Here is a 16,610-nt window from a genome sequence, read left to right as displayed (position 1 = left end):
ACTCTTAACACTGGAACAGGTTCCCCAGGGAGGTGGTGGAATCCCCATCCCTGGAGGTGTATCCAAGAGGCAGGGGTGTGGTGCTGAGGGCCATGGTTTAGCACCTGCCTTGCAGAGGTAGGGAAGGGCTGGACTCCATCATCTCACAGGGGCTTTTCCAGCCCAAACATTTCTATGGTTCTGGGATTCTGTTCTAGTGGAAGTAGTTGGATTTTGTGATCCCTGCATTGGAGAGTGAAAGAGCTGAGGCTGGGGTGCTGAGTGTGAGGGGAAGAGCTGCCTAAGGGAAAGCAGCAAACCCTTCCAGAATCACCTGATGCTCTGGGGCCATTTTACCCTTTCTGCTTCACCCTGGGTGGCCTTACCTGCAGGGGAGGCAGCAAGGCATGGATAAGGTTTGTGTCACTATCAGCTTCTCCCCAGTCAGCAGAGGGACCTGGATTGGTGGGGTGAGTCATGCAGGGGAAATATTCACCCTGATGAAGTTTCTTCTGGCAACCTTTTCTGTTCCTGTGAGGTTGAGAGGGAGCCTTCCCTTTGGGAACAGCGTTGGAGGCCACATCCAGCACCCTAACTTCCTTGGTTTGATTTGGAGAGTAGGTTGGAGGCTTGGGTTCTTGGGTTGGACTTTTCCTGGTTTGTGTTGTTGGCTTGTGCTTTGGTTTGGTTTGTTTTTCAGTTACTTGGATATTTGAATACTTTTGCATTATTTTTTTCTTTAGTGCTCAGAGTTCTCTGGAGGCCTGCAAGAGGCTGACTGCAAATTTCACAGCTGAAAAGGAGACTCAGAGGAAATGGCTGTTAAAATACCCAGCTTAGTGGAGCTCCCTTTATGCTCCTGCAGAGCAGTCTTGGTGTGCACACACAGGTTGTGTGATTAATTGGAATGAAAGGAGGAGTGTGCCCCAGAATATATCTCTGTGTGTTTTCTTCCCCTAAAGGCAACTTCCTTATGAACCCAAATTCCTGCCTCATGTGCTGAGGGTGTCTCAGGAGTGATTTGTACAATGCCACAGTCTCATGTTTGAAAACCCCATCCTCAGTGGTAAATTAACTGCTCCCACTGTTCCCAGTGCTGGTGGCCAGTGGTCAAGAGGCTTTATTATGGACCAAAAATAATCTGTAATCATGGACTAGTGGCTGTGGGGCAGAGTGGGGATGGAGTCTGCCTGGGCTTCAGCAAGGCCTTGGACACCGTCCCCCACAGCAACCTCCTGGCCAAGCTGTCAGCCCCTGGCTGGGACAGCAGCTCTCTGAGCTGGGTGAGGAACTGGCTGGAGGCTGAGCCCAGAGAGTGGTGGTGAATGGTGCCACAGCCAGCTGGCAGCCAGGCACCAGTGCTGTGCCCCAGGGAGCAGTGCTGGGCCCCAGCCTGCTCAATATCTTTATTGATCTGGAGGAGGGGATGGAGTCCATCAGCAGGAGATGTGCAGAGGACACCAAGCTGGGGGCAGGAGTTGAGCTGTCAGAGGGCAGCAGAGCTCTGCAGAGGGACCTTGCCAGGCTGCACAGATGGGCAGAGGCCAAGGGCAGGAGATTGAACACAGCCAAGTGCCAGGGGCTGCACTTTGGCCACAGCAACCCCAGGCAGTGCTGCAGGCTGGGGACAGAGTGGCTGAGAGCAGCCAGGCAGAAAGGGATCTGGGGGGAGTGGTTGATAGTAGGCTGAACATGAGCCAGCAGTGTGCCCAGGGGGCCAAGAAGGCCAAGGGCATCCTGGCCTGCAGCAGGCAGAGTGTGGCCAGCAGGAGCAGGGAGTTCCTTGTGCCCTGGGCTCAGCACTGCTTAGGCCAGCCCTGAAGTCCTGTGTCCAGCTCTGGGCTCCTCAGTTTCAGAAGGCCATTGAGAGACTTGAAGGTGTCCAGAGAAGGGCAAGGAGGCTGGGGAGGGGTCTGGAGCACAGCCCTGGCAGGAGAGGCTGAGGGAGCTGGGCTTGCTTAGCCTGGAGAAGAGGAGGCTCAGGGGAGACCTTCTTGCTCTCTGCAACTCCCTGCAGGGAGCTTGGAGCCAGCTGGGGGTTGGGCTCTGCTGCCAGGCAGGCAAGCAGCCCCAGAACAAGAGGACACAGTCTGCAGCTGTGCCAGGGGAGGTTGAGGCTTCAGGGGAGGAGAAAGTTCTTGCCAACAAGAGGTATTGGCCCTTGGGCTGTGCTGCCCAGGGAGGTGGTGGAGTCCCCATGCCTGGAGGTGTTGCAGAGGGGATTGGATGTGGCCCTTGGAGCCATGGTTTAGTCATGAGGTCTGTGGTGACAGCTTGGACCTGATGATCTTTGAGGTCTCTTGGTGATTCTGTGACTGTAGTCCAGAACTACTCTCTGTAGAAAGGATTTGTCTGACAGGGCCCAAGTTTGAGAGTGTTTCCTGTAGTGGCTTTGAGCTTGAGGAGGGGAGATTGAGACTGGAGATGAGGAAGAAATTGGAAAGAGGTGCCCAAAGAGGAGAGGAATGGTGGAAGTGTGACCCCAAGTGCCGCACAGCTTACCCAGGGAGGCTGCAGCCCAGGGTTTGACAAGAGTTTACAGTGACAGGATGAGGGGCAATGACTTTGTGCTGGAAGAGAGGAGATTGAGACTGGAGATTAGGGAGAAATTCTTGGCAGTGAGGCTGGGGAGACTCTGGCACAGGCTGCCCAGGGAGGCTGTGGCTGCCTTCTCCTTGGAGGTGTTGAAGGCCAGGCTGGATGAGGCCTTGAGCAGCCTGGGCTGGTGGGAGGTGTCCCTGCCCATGGCAGGGGCTTGGAACTAGTTGATCTTGAAGGTCCCTTCCAACCCAACCCATTCTATGAGTCTCTAATAATTGTTAAGCACTGATGTTTGAAGGAGCTGCCTGCTGCTCTTCTTTGTTTCAGTCCCAAATTCTCTCTCACTCTGCTGGGTGGTAACAGTTGTTCAGTTTCAGCGAGGCAAAGCCACTCTCAGCAGCGCTGTTCACTAAGCTGCTGCATTTCCATCAGGTCTTTGATGACTTTATTGAGCACTGCTGATTTGACAGGGGCTGAATTAAGGAGGTGGGGATTATGACAACAGAGTTATCTGTGTCTCTCCTGAAAGCCCTGCCCCCACAGGAGCTGTGAAACCTGGTTCGCTCAGTCACAGGTCCTGTTCAGTCACAAATGCTGCCAGGATGCTTCTGGGCAGCTTCAGTGCCATTTAGAGAATGCAGAAAATGGGAGAGGCTAAGCCACAAAATAGCTTCACCCCCCTGATAACCAGAGGCAAGGCAGGAGCCTTGGGAAAGCCCATGGGAATGCCAGGCTGTGCTCACGAGGATGGAGCAGGAATTTGGTGTCATAGAATCAGCCAGGTTGGAAAAGACCTCAGAGCTCATCAAGTCCAAGCTGTCATCCAACTCCTCCTGACTAAACCATGGCTCCAAGGGCCACATCCAAACCTTTTTTGATCACCTCCAGGCATGGGGACTCCACCACCTCCCTGGGCAGCACATCCCAATGGCCAATTCCTCTTGCTGGGAAGGATTTCTTCCTAACATCCAACCCAAACCTCCCCTGGCACAGCTTGAGACTGTGTCCTCTTGTTCTGCCACCAGTTGCCTGGGAGAAGAGCCCAACCCCCACCTGCTACAACCTCCCTGCAGGGAGCTATAGAGAGCAAGAAGGTCTCCCCTGAGCCTCCTTTCCTCCAGGTGTGGGTCCTTCAGTCTCTCAGTGGTGGCAGGCTCCAGGAGCTGCAGGTTTCATAACCTAATCTGTGGATGATGCAGCACGATCCAAAGTGTCCATAGACCTGGCTGCCATGAAGGGAGACTCCTGAGCAGCAGCACTGTGAGAAAGCTGCACGTTCCACAGCAGGCAGGGAGCAGGGCCTCAGGCAGGCAGGGAGCAGGGCCTCAGGCAGGCAGGGAGCAGATCCTCAGGCAGGCAGGGAGCAGGGCCTCAGGCAGGGAGCAGGGCCTCAGGCAGGGAGCAGGGCCTCAGGCAGGCAGGGAGCAGGACCTCAGGCAGGCAGGGAGCAGGACCTCAGGCAGGCAGGGAGCAGGGCCTCAGGCAGGCAGGGAGCAGGGCCTCAGGCAGGGAGCAGGACCTCAGGCAGGGAGCAGGACCTCAGGCAGGGAGCAGGGCCTCAGGCAGGGAGCAGGGCCTCGGGCAGGGAGCAGGACCTCAGGCAGGGAGCAGGGCCTCAGGCAGGCAGGGAGCAGGGCCTCAGGCAGGGAGCAGGGCCTCAGGCAGGGAGCAGGGCCTCAGGCAGGGAGCAGGGCCTCGGGCAGGGAGCAGGACCTCAGGCAGGGAGCAGGGCCTCAGGCAGGGAGCAGGGCCTCGGGCAGGGAGCAGGACCTCAGGCAGGGAGCAGGGCCTCAGGCAGGCAGGGAGCAGGGCCTCAGGCAGGGAGCAGGGCCTCAGGCAGGCAGGGAGCAGGGCCTCAGGCAGGCAGGGAGCAGGGCCTCAGGCAGGCAGGGTCCGGGCAGAAGCCAGGTCCCAGTGGAGTGAAAGCCAGAGCAGGAGGGCAGAGCGAGGGCAGGAGCAGGATGATGGGCAGAGCCATTGCTTTCTGGCCACTGTTCTAGGTGTCTCTAGACAAAGTGTCCAAGGCCAATGTATAATGGGCATGAAGCACCCTGTAATCATAGCTCCCAAACCCTGCAGGCTTCCCCCAGGGGAAGAATGGGCACTAATTTCCTGTGCCCAGGCAAAGAGGAAGGCAATTTGGTGCCTTTGTCTTTCCCCTTTCAAACCTCCTCTGATGGAGACAGGGCAAGGGGGGTTTGGAGCACACAACTGCTTGTCTTGGCCATCTCTTGCATGTTTTGAGGCAGGTCACCCAGCTGCATCAGAGCTTCTCCACCACACAGCCCTGCACACAGGAATTTTCATCTCCATGTCCCTTCTCTAGTGTCCACAGCTACATCTGCTCAAGACAGGGTTGTTCCATCCACCCCTCCTGTCAGCACTTGGACACTGATAGAGGAGGGCCATCAAGGTGATCAGAGGGCTGGAGCACCTCTCCTGTGAGGACAGGCTGAGAGAGTTGGAGATCTTCACAGTGAAGAAGAGAAGGCTCCAGGGAAACCTTAGAACAGTATTTCAGTATCTGAAGGGGGCTACAGGAGAGCTGGAGAGGAACTTTTCATGAAGGCATGGAGTGACTGGACAAGGGCTTCAGACTGCTAGAAGATCAATCATCTTGATTGAAATTAGGCATCAGGATGAAACAGAATGAGGGGACACAGTCTCAGGCTGCCTGGGCGCTCTTCAGAGTGGCTGGAGAGTGGCCAGGCAGAGAGGGACCTGGGGGGAGTGGTTGATGGTAGGCTGAACATGAGCCTGCAGTGTGCCCAGGCAGCCAGGAGGGCCAAGGGCATCCTGGCCTGCATCAGGAAGAGTGTGGCCAGCAGGAGCAGGGAGGTCATTCTGCCCTGTGCTCAGCACTGCTTAGGCCACACCTTGAGTCCTGTGTCTAGTTCTGGGCTCCTCAGTTTAGGAAGGAGGTTGAGCTGCTGGAAGGTGTCCAGAGAAGGGCAAGGAGGCTGGGGAGGGGTCTGGAGCACAGCCCTGGCAGGAGAGGCTGAGGGAGCTGGGCTTGCTTAGCCTGCAGAAGAGGAGGCTCAGGGGAGACCTTCTTGCTCTCTGCAACTCCCTGCAGGGAGGTTGGAGCCAGCTGGGGCTTGGCCTCTTCTGCCAGGCAGGCAAGCAGCCCCAGAACAAGAGGACACAGTCTGCAGCTGTGCCAGGGGAGGTTGAGGCTGGAGGTTAGCAGGAAGTTCTACACAGAGAGAGTGATTGCTCATTGGGATGTGCTGCCCAGGGAGGTGGTGGAGTCCCCATCAATGAAGGTGTTCAGGAGAAGACTTGATGGGGCGCTTGGTTGCATGGTTTAGTTGATTAGATGGTGTTGGATGATAGGTTGGACACGGTGATCTTGAAGGTCTCTTCCATCCTGGTCTGGTCTATTCTATTCTATTCTATCCTATTCTATTCTGTTCTATTCTAAGCTGTGCCAGGGGGCGTTCAGGCTGGATGTTAGGAAGAATTTCTTCATGGAGAGAGAGAGATTGGCCCTTGGGACGTGCTGCCCAGCGAGGTGGTGGAGTCCTCATCCCTGGAGGTCTTCAAGAAGAGCCTGGATGAGGCACTCAGTGCCAGGGTCTGGTTGATTGGATAGGGCTGGGCGATAGGTTGGACTGGATGATCTTGGAGGTCTCTACCAACCTGGCTGATTCTGTTCCATGAAACTCCTCCCCAGGAGGGTGGTGAGGCACTGGCACAGGATTCCCAGAGACGTTGTGGAGGCTCCAAGCCTGCAAGTGTTGAAAGCCAGGCTGGAGGAAGCCTTGAGCAAGCTGGTCTGGTAGGAGGTGTCCCTCCCCTACAAGAAGGCTGGGGAGGGACTGCTCAGGATCTCAGGCAGTGCTAGGACTAGGGGGAATGGACTGAAGCTGGAGGTGGGGAGATTCAGGCTGGAGGTGAGGAGGAAGTTCTTCCCCATGAGAGTGGTGAAGCCCTGGAATGGGTTGTCCAGGGAGGTGCTTGGGGCCCTGTCCCTGGAGGTGTTTAAGCCCAGGCTGGATGAGGCTCTGGGCAGCCTGATCTAGTGTGGGGTGTCCCTGCCCATGGCAGGGAGGTTGGAACTGGCTGATCCTTGTGGTCCCTTCCAGCCCTGACTGATACTATGATACTACACTACTGTGATAACTAGCTGATCTTTAAGGTCCCTTCCACCCCAAGCCTTTCTCTGGTTCTGTGGTTAACCCATTCACACTTTCCCCAGTTGCTCCTCGCTTCTATGCTGGGTCTCACAGAGAGTAAAGGAAGAGGCTGCTTGCTTCAAATCCAAGCTAAGAGGTTCCACCTTAAGGAGGCTGAAATTTATTGAGGAGTTGTGTCAGATTGGAGCAGATCAACAGAGGAACAGCTGTGATACTGTTCCTGAAGCTAAAAGACTCTGCTGTGCTTTGAAGCGTGCAGTAGTCACTGATGTGGATCAGAGCCTTTTGCAAAGGAGCTTTGTTGGTGGAGCAGGGTTGGCCTACCTGTGATTTATTTGTGTGCTCTCAAGCATAAGCTGCAATGCTAAATCTTAACTTAGATCTTTTAGGACTGCATAAAAGGGAAATAAATGTTACAGGCTAATCCTGCTGAAGTTTATTTCTGGAAGGTGAGGAGGGCTTGGGACCACGGGATGTGTTGTGACCTTAAAACAAGGGGGTGGGTGGGAAGAGTGGTGGTACAAAATGAGGCAAGCTGGGAAGTCCAGCACTCCACTTCAGCCTTTCATGTGTCATTTGCATTCAATGTGATGTGCAGTGAAACTGAGAGATCCCAGGTTTCAAAGGCACAGATGAAAAACACGACTTGAGGCTGTGAAAAGGACTCCAGCTGCCGTGTGTGGCTGCATCTTGGAGCTCAGAAATGCTGCAAAGAGAGTGGAAGGCTTAGATGCTGTCAGAAATGTCCATGGGTGCTCTGGAGAGGAAGAAATGCTGCCTTTTTTTATCCCCCCCAGCTCCTAATGCAAGATGCTAGCCAAAGATTTCTCCTTTGCACTTGGCACTGCATAATTGGTTTAGCCAGAGGCCTTTGCTCTGCTGCTGTGCTGGGGAGGTTCTGCTCAGTCAGGCTTTGGCACTGAGCTGTGCTGCTCTACACTTCAGTCACAGAGTCCCAGCACACTGGGGCTTGGAAAGGACTTCTGGGGATCGTCCAGTCCAGCCCCACTGTTAAAGCAGGGCACCCACAGCAGCTTGCCCCAGATTACAGTGTCCAGGTGGGTTTGGAATCACTCCATAGGAGACTCCACAACCTCTCTGGGCAGCCTGCTCCAGGGCTCCAGCACCCTCACACCAAAGAAGTTTATCCTCCTGTCCTGATGGAACCTCCTGGGTTCCAGTTTGTGCACATTACCTCTTGCAGCACCCTCACACCAAAGAAGTTTATCCTCCTGTCCTGATGGAACCTCCTGGGTTCCAGTTTGTGCACATTACCTCTTGCAGCACCCTCACACCAAAGAAGTTTATCCTCCTGTCCTGATGGAACCTCCTGGGTTCCAGTTTGTGCACATTACCTCTTGTCCTGTCCCTGGGCACCTGGCCCTGGCCCCATTCTCTTCCCCCCCACCCTTTAGCTCTTGCTGAGCATTGCTCAGATCCCCTCTGGGGCTGCTCCTCTCCAGGCTCTCAGCCCCAGGTCTTTTCCATAGGCCTTAAGTGCATTCCTTGCACATTGAAGGAATGCATAACATCAAGTGGTTTAACCAGAAGGTCCCAAGTTCTGGGTGAGTGGCTGAGTTGCAGAGTCCATGACAAAGCAGGCTAGTTCCAGTCTGCCATCCCTCAGAGCCCTTCTTGGTTGCTGAAAACCATCTGCATATTTGCAAAGCTTCACTTGCAGCAAGTCTCTGCACTTGTACCTTCAGCTGATTGATTGGTTGGTTGATTGATTGATTTGTAAGGTCTGCTAGAAATGGCTAGCAGCCTGCCAGCCTTGGAAGGGGGCTGCAGGAGAGCTGGAGAGGGACATCTGACCAAGGCAGGGAGTGACAGGCTGGAGGGTGATGGCTTCCAACTGAAAGAAACTTGGTTTACATGAGAGTGAAATTCTTGCCCCTGAGGGTGGTGAGGCACTGAAACAGGTTACCCAGGGAGGCTGTGCAGGCTCCAAGCCTGGCAGTGTGCAAAGGCTGGAAGAGGCCTTGAGCAACCTGGTCTAGCAGGAAGTGTTGCTGGCCATGGCAGGGGGATTGGAGCTAGCTGATCGTGGAGGTCCCTTCCAAGCCAAACCAGTCTCTGATTCTCTGGAATTCAGTGAAAATAGTGAGAGGAGTTTGGGAGGCAGCTGCAGGTTCCAGGCAGGACTGTTGCTGTTGGCTGTGCTCCATTGTTTTCCCTAGACAGCTCAGTTAATGAAATGCTGTAAATTAACCCCCCCTTAAGTAGTCAGTGATTTAGCCTGCTGCATAACAATCTGCCCTGGGCCTGGGAGTGCTTTTTTGGTTTAATTTGTGGTTGACTGCCATTAAGTGCTCTTGTTGATTGCAGAAGGAATTTCTAGTTTAGGAGGAAACAACTGCACATTAATACTTGATTAATGAATTTGCATGACAGAGCAAAAGCATTATGGAATTAATGGCAGTGGGTGTGATGCTGCCACCCCTACAGGACGGGCTGAGGGAGCTGGGGGTGTTCAGCATGGAGACAAGACTCCAGGGAGGCCTCAGGGCAGCCTTCCAGTACCTGAAGGGGGCTACGAGAAGGCTGCAGAGGGACTGTTCCCAAAGGCCTGCAGGGACAGGACCAGGGGCAATGGTTTGAAATGAGAGCAGAGCAGATGGAGATTGGATGTGAGGAACAAGTTCTGCAGCAGGAGGCTGCTGGAACACTGCAAGAGGTTGCCCAAGGAGGTGGTTGAGGCTCCATCCCTGGACATAGTCAAGGAGAGGCTGGACAGGGCTCTGGGCAGCCTGATCTAGTGGAGGTCAGCCCCTGGCTTGGCCAGCAGCACTCTGAGCTGGGTTAGGAACTGGCTGGAGGCTGAGTGGTGGTGAATGGTGCCACAGCCAGCTGGCAGCGAGGCACCAGTGGTGAGCCCCAGGGAGCAGTGCTGGGCCCCAGCCTGGTCAATATCTTTATTGATCTGGAGGAGGGGATGGAGTCCATCAGCAGGAAATGTGCAGAGGACACCAAGCTGGGGGCAGGAGTTGAGCTGTCAGAGGGGAGCAGAGCTCTGCAGAGGGACCTTGCCAGGCTGCACAGATGGGCAGAGGCCAAGGGCAGGAGATTGAACACAGCCAAGTGCCAGGGGCTGCACTTTGGCCACAGCAACCCCAGGCAGTGCTGCAGGCTGGGGACAGAGTGGCTGAGAGCTGCCAAACAGAGAGGGAGCTGGGGGGAGTGGTGGACAGCAGCTGAAGAGGAGCCAGCAGTGTGCCCAGGGGGCCAAGAAGGCCAAGGGCATCCTGGCCTGCAGCAGGCAGAGTGTGGCCAGCAGCAGCAGGGAGGTCATTGTGCCCTGGGCTCAGCACTGCTTAGGCCACCCCTGGAGTCCTGTGTCCAGCTCTGGGCTCCTCAGTTTCAGAAGGCCATTGAGAGACTTGAAGGTGTCCAGAGAAGGGCAAGGAGGCTGGGGAGGGGTCTGGAGCACAGCCCTGGCAGGAGAGGCTGAGGGAGCTGGGCTTGCTTAGCCTGCAGGAGAGGAGGCTCAGGGGAGACCTTCTTGCTCTCTGCAACTCCCTGCAGGGAGGTTGGAGCCAGCTGGGGCTTGGGCTCTTCTGCCAGGCAGGCAAGCAGCCCCAGAACAAGAGGACACAGTCTGCAGCTGTGCCAGGGGAGGTTGAGGCTGGAGGGGAGGAGAAAGTTCTTGCCAGCAAGAGGAATTGGCCCTTGGGCTGTGCTGCCCAGGGAGGTGGTGGAGTCCCCATGGCTGGAGGTGTTGCAGAGGAGATTGGATGTGGCCCATGGTGCCATGGTTGAGCTGTCAGGAGGTGTTGGGTGACAGCTTGGCCTGGATGACCTCTGAGGTCTTTCCCAACCTTGTTGATTCTATGACTCTATGATTCCAGCTGGGGCTGTCCCTGCTGAGTGCTGGGGGTTGGGCTGGATGACCTTTGGAGGTCCCTTCCAACCCAAACCTGAGGGTGATTCTGAGACGTTTCTGACATTCACCCTTGAGCAGGGGGTTGGAGAGCTGGTGGTGGAGGGTTTTCCAGCTCAGAGGTTGCTGACTCTCTGTTTTCCTTTCAGACTGCAAATGCCACCACGCTGAGCTACTTGGTGACGGGGCTGAAGCCAAACACCTTGTACGAGTTCTCGGTGATGGTGACCAAGGGTCGGCGATCCAGCACCTGGAGCATGACAGCACATGGAACCACCTTTGAATTAGGTATTCCCTGGTGTCCCTCTGGAAGGGATGGCACTCCTGAGGCCAGCATTCTGGAGGAGGGGAAGCAATTAATGTGATTATGCTGATGAATGCTTGCTGGGGTTGGGTCCCTTGCAGTGGGACCTTGCCAGGCTGCACAGATGGGCAGAGGCCAAGGGCAGGAGATTGAACACAGCCAAGTGCCAGGTTCTACACATTGGCCACAGCAACCCCAGGCAGTGCTGCAGGCTGGGGACAGAGTGGCTGAGAGCAGCCAGGCAGAGAGGGACCTGGGGGTGTGGTTGACAGGAGCTCAACATGAGCCAGCAGTGTGCCCAGGTTGCCAAGAAGGCCAAGGGCATCCTGGCCTGCAGCAGGAAGAGTGTGGCTAGCAGGATCAGGGAGGTCATTCTGCCCTGGACTCTGCCCTGGTTAGGCCACACCTTGAGTCCTGTGTCCAGCTCTGGGCTCCTCAGTTTAGGAAGGACATTGAGATGCTGGAAGGTGTCCAGAGGGCAACAAAAGGTGAGGGGTTTTGGAGCACAGCCCTGGCAGGAGAGGCTGAGGGAGCTGGGGTTCCTTAGCCTGCAGAAGAGGAGGCTCAGGGGAGACCTTCTTGCTCTCTGCAACTCCCTGCAGGGAGGTTGGAACCAGCTGGGGGTTGGGCTCTTCTGCCAGGCAGGCAAGCAGCCCCAGAACAAGAGTCTCCAGATGTGCCAGGGGAGGTTGAGGCTGGAGGTGAGGAAGAAATTCTTCCCAGAAAGAGAGATTGGCCCTTGGGATGTGCTGCCCAGGGAGGTGGTGGAGTCCCCATCCCTGGAAGTGTTTAAGAAGAGCCTGGATGAGGCCCTTGGTGCCATGGTTTAGTTGCCAGGAGGTGTTGGGTGATAGGTTGGACTGGATGATCTCCAAGGTCTTTTCCAACCTGGGTAATTCTGTGTCCAGCTGGGGGAGGTCTTTTCTTTATTGTTCAACAACAACAACAACAACATATTGCCAAAGTCAGTGGGATGGCTGCATGTAGAGGAACTGACATCAAATTACAGAGCAGTGATGAATAAGGTAGCACAGTTCAGGGAGAGGAGGGAATAACAAAGCCTGTGCCTGAGACATCTCAGAGCAAACACAGAGCAAATACTTCCCCAAATAACAATTAAAACTTGCTCTATTTATGATCAGAATTACTCCAGAGTGAGGAAGTGCCTGAGGCAAAGGAAGTTTAAAGGAACCCCAGTAGGCACTGAGACATCCCCAAGCAGCCCTAAATCCCTGCTCTACTGTGGGAATTGCCCTGCAGGGCTCAGTGCTGTAGGAATGCTCCACAAAGTACAGGAGAGAAAAGGGTCTGTAGCCATTGGGAGGAACCTGGGCTCAGAACCTCTCTCTCCCAACCCATCCCTCATTAGCTCTTTTTATCCTGCAGTGTTAAATAATCTTTGTGCAATTAAACCCACAGCTTTTTGTCTGTGTGCTGAGGGTTTCTCTTTCTATGAACTGTAAGGAAAGGAAAATAAAATCAAAGAGCCTGCCCACATTATTCTGCAGTTCCCCTGCTGGGCTCATATCCAGCAGAAAGATTTCAGCCCAGAAAGGATTAGTGACATCAGCCAAATATTCCAGAAGAATCATAGAATCAATAAGGTTGGAAAGGACCTCAAAGATCATCAGTTCCAACCTGTTAAGAAGGCATAAGGAAGAGCAACCAGGATCACATTCAGAAACCTCCTAAAAACTCTCAAGTCCCAGAAAGCCATAGCAGGCTTGAGCTGCTCTGGAAACCAGTGGCTTGGTTTTTGCTGGGAATTCCATGGTGGAGCCAGCTCTGGACTGTGGGGCCTGTCCTGTTCCAATCACTGGGTCCACTGAGTACATACACTCAGCACTGGTGAAGCCACCCCTGGAGTGCTGGGTTCAGTTTTGGAGTCCTGGGACAAGTCTAGAGAAGGGCAGAAATGCTGCTTGAAGGGTCTGGAGACCAGGTCTGGTGAGGAGCAGCTGAGGGAGCTGGGGGGTGTTCAGCCTGGAGGAGGCTGAGGGGAGACCTCAGTGCTCCCTACAGCTCCCTGAAGGGAGGTTAGAGCCAGGTGGGGGTTGGGCTCTTCTCCTTAGTGTCAGGTGATAGAATGAGAGGAAATGGCCTCAAGTAGCTCCAGGGAAGGTTTAGGTTGGACATTAGAAGAAAGTTAACTGAAAGGGTTCTCAAGCACTGGCACAGGCAGCCCAGGGAGGTGGTGGAATCCCCATCCCTGGAGGTGTTTCCAAGAGGCAGAGATGTGGTGCTGAGGGCCATGGTTCAGCACCAGCCTTGGCAGAGTTAGAGGATGGTTGGACTGGATGATCTTTAAGGGCTTTCCCAGCAGGCTCAATTCAGTCATTCAGTGAAAGATTTGATTTGGTATTTTTGCTGCCACACACAGAGCTCTCAGCCATAACTCTACACCAGGAACAGGGACTGCACAAGTTGCACAAGGGAAGCTTTTAGAAGGGAATTTGAAACTATGCTGCCCAGGGAGGTGGTGGAGTCCCCATGCCTGGAAGTGTTTAAGAAGAGCCTGGATGAGGCCCTTGGTGCCATGGTTTAGTTGATCAGATGGTGTTGGGTGATAGGTTGGACTGATGATCTCCAAGGTCTTTTCCAACCTGGTCTGGTCTATTCTATTCTATTCTATTCTATTCCCAACCCCTGCTGCACCATGTTGTTGTACTTCCCCAGATGCCAGACTCTGCCCTTGTCCTTGTTGGATTTCATTCAGTTTCTCCCTGCCCAGCTCTGCAGCCTGTGCAGCACAGCCTGAGGGGGTGTCAGCCACTCCTCCCAGTTTGGTGTCATCAGCAAACTTACTGACAATGCCCTCTGTGCCCTCCTCCAGATCATTGATGAAGATACTGAATAGGCATTGACTGATTGATTGATTGATTGATTGACTGACTGATTTTCCCTGTAGCTTCCTAGAGGCCTTTGAGTCATGCCTCCTAGCTGAACCCTCCTGTTGAGTTTGTTTTCAAGCATAGTTACAGCAACCTCAGAGTTTTTTCCATCCCTGGTTTCCAACTCTTCCTCTGCAGGGGGATATTAGGGCAGCTCAGAGGATGGGCAGCTTAATCTCTAGCAGGTAATGCTAAAGCTCTTTAAATGCAGGAAGCACTGCAGGGTTACTCAGTGTTACTCTCCCAGTATCAAATATCCAAGGCAAATTTGCTTTGCTAGAAGTTCCCTGGTGTGCCTCAGGCACTGCCTGGCTGCTGAATGCCCCCTTGGAGATGTTGCCTCTCTGTCTTCAGAAGTCATTCCTCCAAGTCCCAGCTGAATGTTTTCCTTCAAAGCAAGAAGGGGCTCAGATTTCATCCTTTTGCTGGAGCAGCTCCTGCCATTTCCTGAACTTCAGGCAGGAGGAGGGGATGGAGAAGGAAGTGCTCCCCCCACTCCCTCTCAGTCTTGCTCTCTGGCAGCCCAGGGAAAACGGTTGGACAGTTCAGCAAATGCCTTCTGAGGAGAGGCTGAGGGACCTGGGGCTTTTCAGTCTGGAGAAGAGAAGACTGAGAGGGGTTTAATCAGTGCTTATGAATATCTGAGGGCTGGGGGTCAGGAGGGAGGGGACAGGCTCTGCTCACTTGCTCCCTGGGATAGGACAAGGAGCAGTGAGTGTAAGCTGCAGCACAGGAGGTTCCACCTCAACACAAGGGAGAACTTCTTGACTGTGAGGGTCCCAGAGCCCTGGAGCAGGCTGCCCAGAGAGGTTGTGGAGTCTCCTTCTCTGGAGACTTTCCAGGCCCATCTGGATGTGTTCCTGTGTGACCTGAGCTAGATTGTATGGTCCTGCTCTGGCAGGGGGGGTGGACTTGATGGTCACTTTGGTCCCTTCCAACCCCTGACATCCTGTAAGCCTGTGGGATATGTGTGGTGCACATTTCCTTGCTTCACTGAAGGCAGCCAATAGTCACAGGCTGTGATTGGAAATCTGTGGTGAATTCAGGTTTGAGAGGCAGAAAGGCCTTGCTAGGTCTTGGTCCCACCATAAACATGAAAATGCTCTTTACTGGGAGGGTGGTAAGATACTGGAACAGGTGACCTGGAGAGGTTGTGGACCTCCCATCCCTGGAAGTGTTTATTGCCAGGTTGGATGAGGCCTCCAGCAACCTGATCTAGTAGAAGGTGGCCCTGTCCATGGCAGGGGGCTTGGAACTAGATGATCTTGAAGGTCCTTTCCAACTCAAGCCATTCTCCATTTCATAGGCTTCTGCATATGAAATGAATTGATTTCACCAGTTAATCTGATTTTCATGATGACCTAAGGAAATTCAGGTTGAAAATGCAGCCCCCTGAGCCCAGCTGTGTGAGCTGCAGAAGGATGCCATGGGTTTGAGGACACACATCCTGGGGCAGTCAGGAGTTAACAGCATCTGATGACAGAAGTGCTTTAGAAACAGGCCAGTTCCTTATGGAAAGGCAATGCTGCACAGCAGCTGGCATGTGCCAGCTGCATGGAGGAAATCAGGAAGACCACTCAGCAGGTTAGGGTGGTGGATTTGTTTGAAGATTAAATGTTCAGAGGGTTTTTTGCCTGGATTTGCCTTCTTTTCTTTCACTGGTAACACCAAAAATGAAGGTGCTGAGGCTGCTTGATTACATAGCCTGTGAGCAAGCCTTGTTCAGAGAGCAGGGCTGGTGAGGAGAGACTGAGGGACCTGGGGCTGGTTAGAGAAGAGGAGCCTGAGGGGAGAGCTCAGTGCTCTCTACAACTCCCTGAAAGGAGGTTGGAGTGAGGCGGGGGTTGGGCTCTGCTCCCTAGTATCAGGTCATGGAATGAGGAGAAATGGCTTGAAATTGTGCCAGGGGAGGGTTAGGTTGGAGATGAGGGCATTTTTTTTTGCTGCAGGAGTGGTCAGGGATTGGCAGAAGCTGCCCAGGGAGGTGGTGGAGTCCCCAGCCCTGGAGGTGTTCAAGAAATGTGTGGCCATGGCACTTGGGGCCAGGGTTTGATGGCAGTGGTGGGGTCGGGTTGATGGTTGGACTTGGTGACTTTAGAGGCCTGTTCCAACAGAAACAATTCCATGGAACTGGGCAAGCTGTTTATGAGAGTCTGGTTTTCCTTTGTTTGCAGGTCCTACTTCTCCTCCTAAGGATGTGACAGTGGTGAGCAAAGAGGGGAAACCTCGGACCATAATCGTCAACTGGCAGCCTCCGTCCGAAGCCAATGGCAAAATTACAGGTGTGGTCTGCAGGAGCTGTGCTGCCTGCCCAAGAGCAGGACCCAATCTGCAGAACTCTTGTGATGTCCTTCTCTTAGCCTAGAGCTAGCCAAGAGGTCTATACATGAGCCAGCAGTGTGCACTTGCAGCCCAGAGAGCCAAGCAGAGCCTGGGCTGCAGCCAGAGAAGTGTGGCCAGCAGGGCAGGGAGGGGATTCTGCCCCTCTGCTCCACTCTGCTCAGACCACAGCTGGAGCTCTGGGGCCAGCTCTGGAGCCTCTGTGCCAGGAAGGCTCTGGAGGGGCTGGAAGGTGTCCAGAGAAGAGCCACGAGGTTGAGCAGAGGGCTGGAGCTGCTCTGCTGTGAGGACAGACTGAGGGAGTTGGGGTTGTGCAGGCTGGAGAAGGCAGTTACAGGAGACCTAATTGTGGCCTTCCAGGATCTGCAGGAGGCTCCAAGAAAGCTGGGGAGGGACTTTTGAAGGTGTCAGGGAGTGATAGGACTAAGGGGAATAGAGCAAAACTAGAAATGGGGAGATGGAGATTGGCTGTGAGGAAGAAGCTGTTGCCCAGGAGGGTGGTGAGAGCCTGGCACAGGCTGCCCAGGGAGGTGGTG

The 16,610-nt window shown here is 54.3% G+C and overlaps 1 protein-coding gene across 1 annotated transcript in view; it reads left to right on the top strand.

Annotated features, from left to right (window-relative positions):
• NEO1 (neogenin 1) overlaps positions 1–16,610 on the top strand; it is a 326,802-nt gene that overhangs the window by 278,021 nt on the left and 32,171 nt on the right. Inside the window, exons 18-19 of the mRNA XM_054168810.1 lie at positions 10,689–10,827; positions 15,909–16,016. Of these exons, the coding sequence (XP_054024785.1) occupies positions 10,689–10,827; positions 15,909–16,016 (247 nt within the window). The remainder of the gene's footprint in view (positions 1–10,688; positions 10,828–15,908; positions 16,017–16,610) is intronic.

This window comes from Dryobates pubescens, chromosome 17 (assembly GCF_014839835.1).
Source record: "Dryobates pubescens isolate bDryPub1 chromosome 17, bDryPub1.pri, whole genome shotgun sequence".
NCBI lineage: Eukaryota > Metazoa > Chordata > Aves > Piciformes > Picidae > Dryobates > Dryobates pubescens.
Note: the sequence above shows the minus strand (reverse complement) of the source record. Positions and strands in the feature narration are given on the sequence as shown.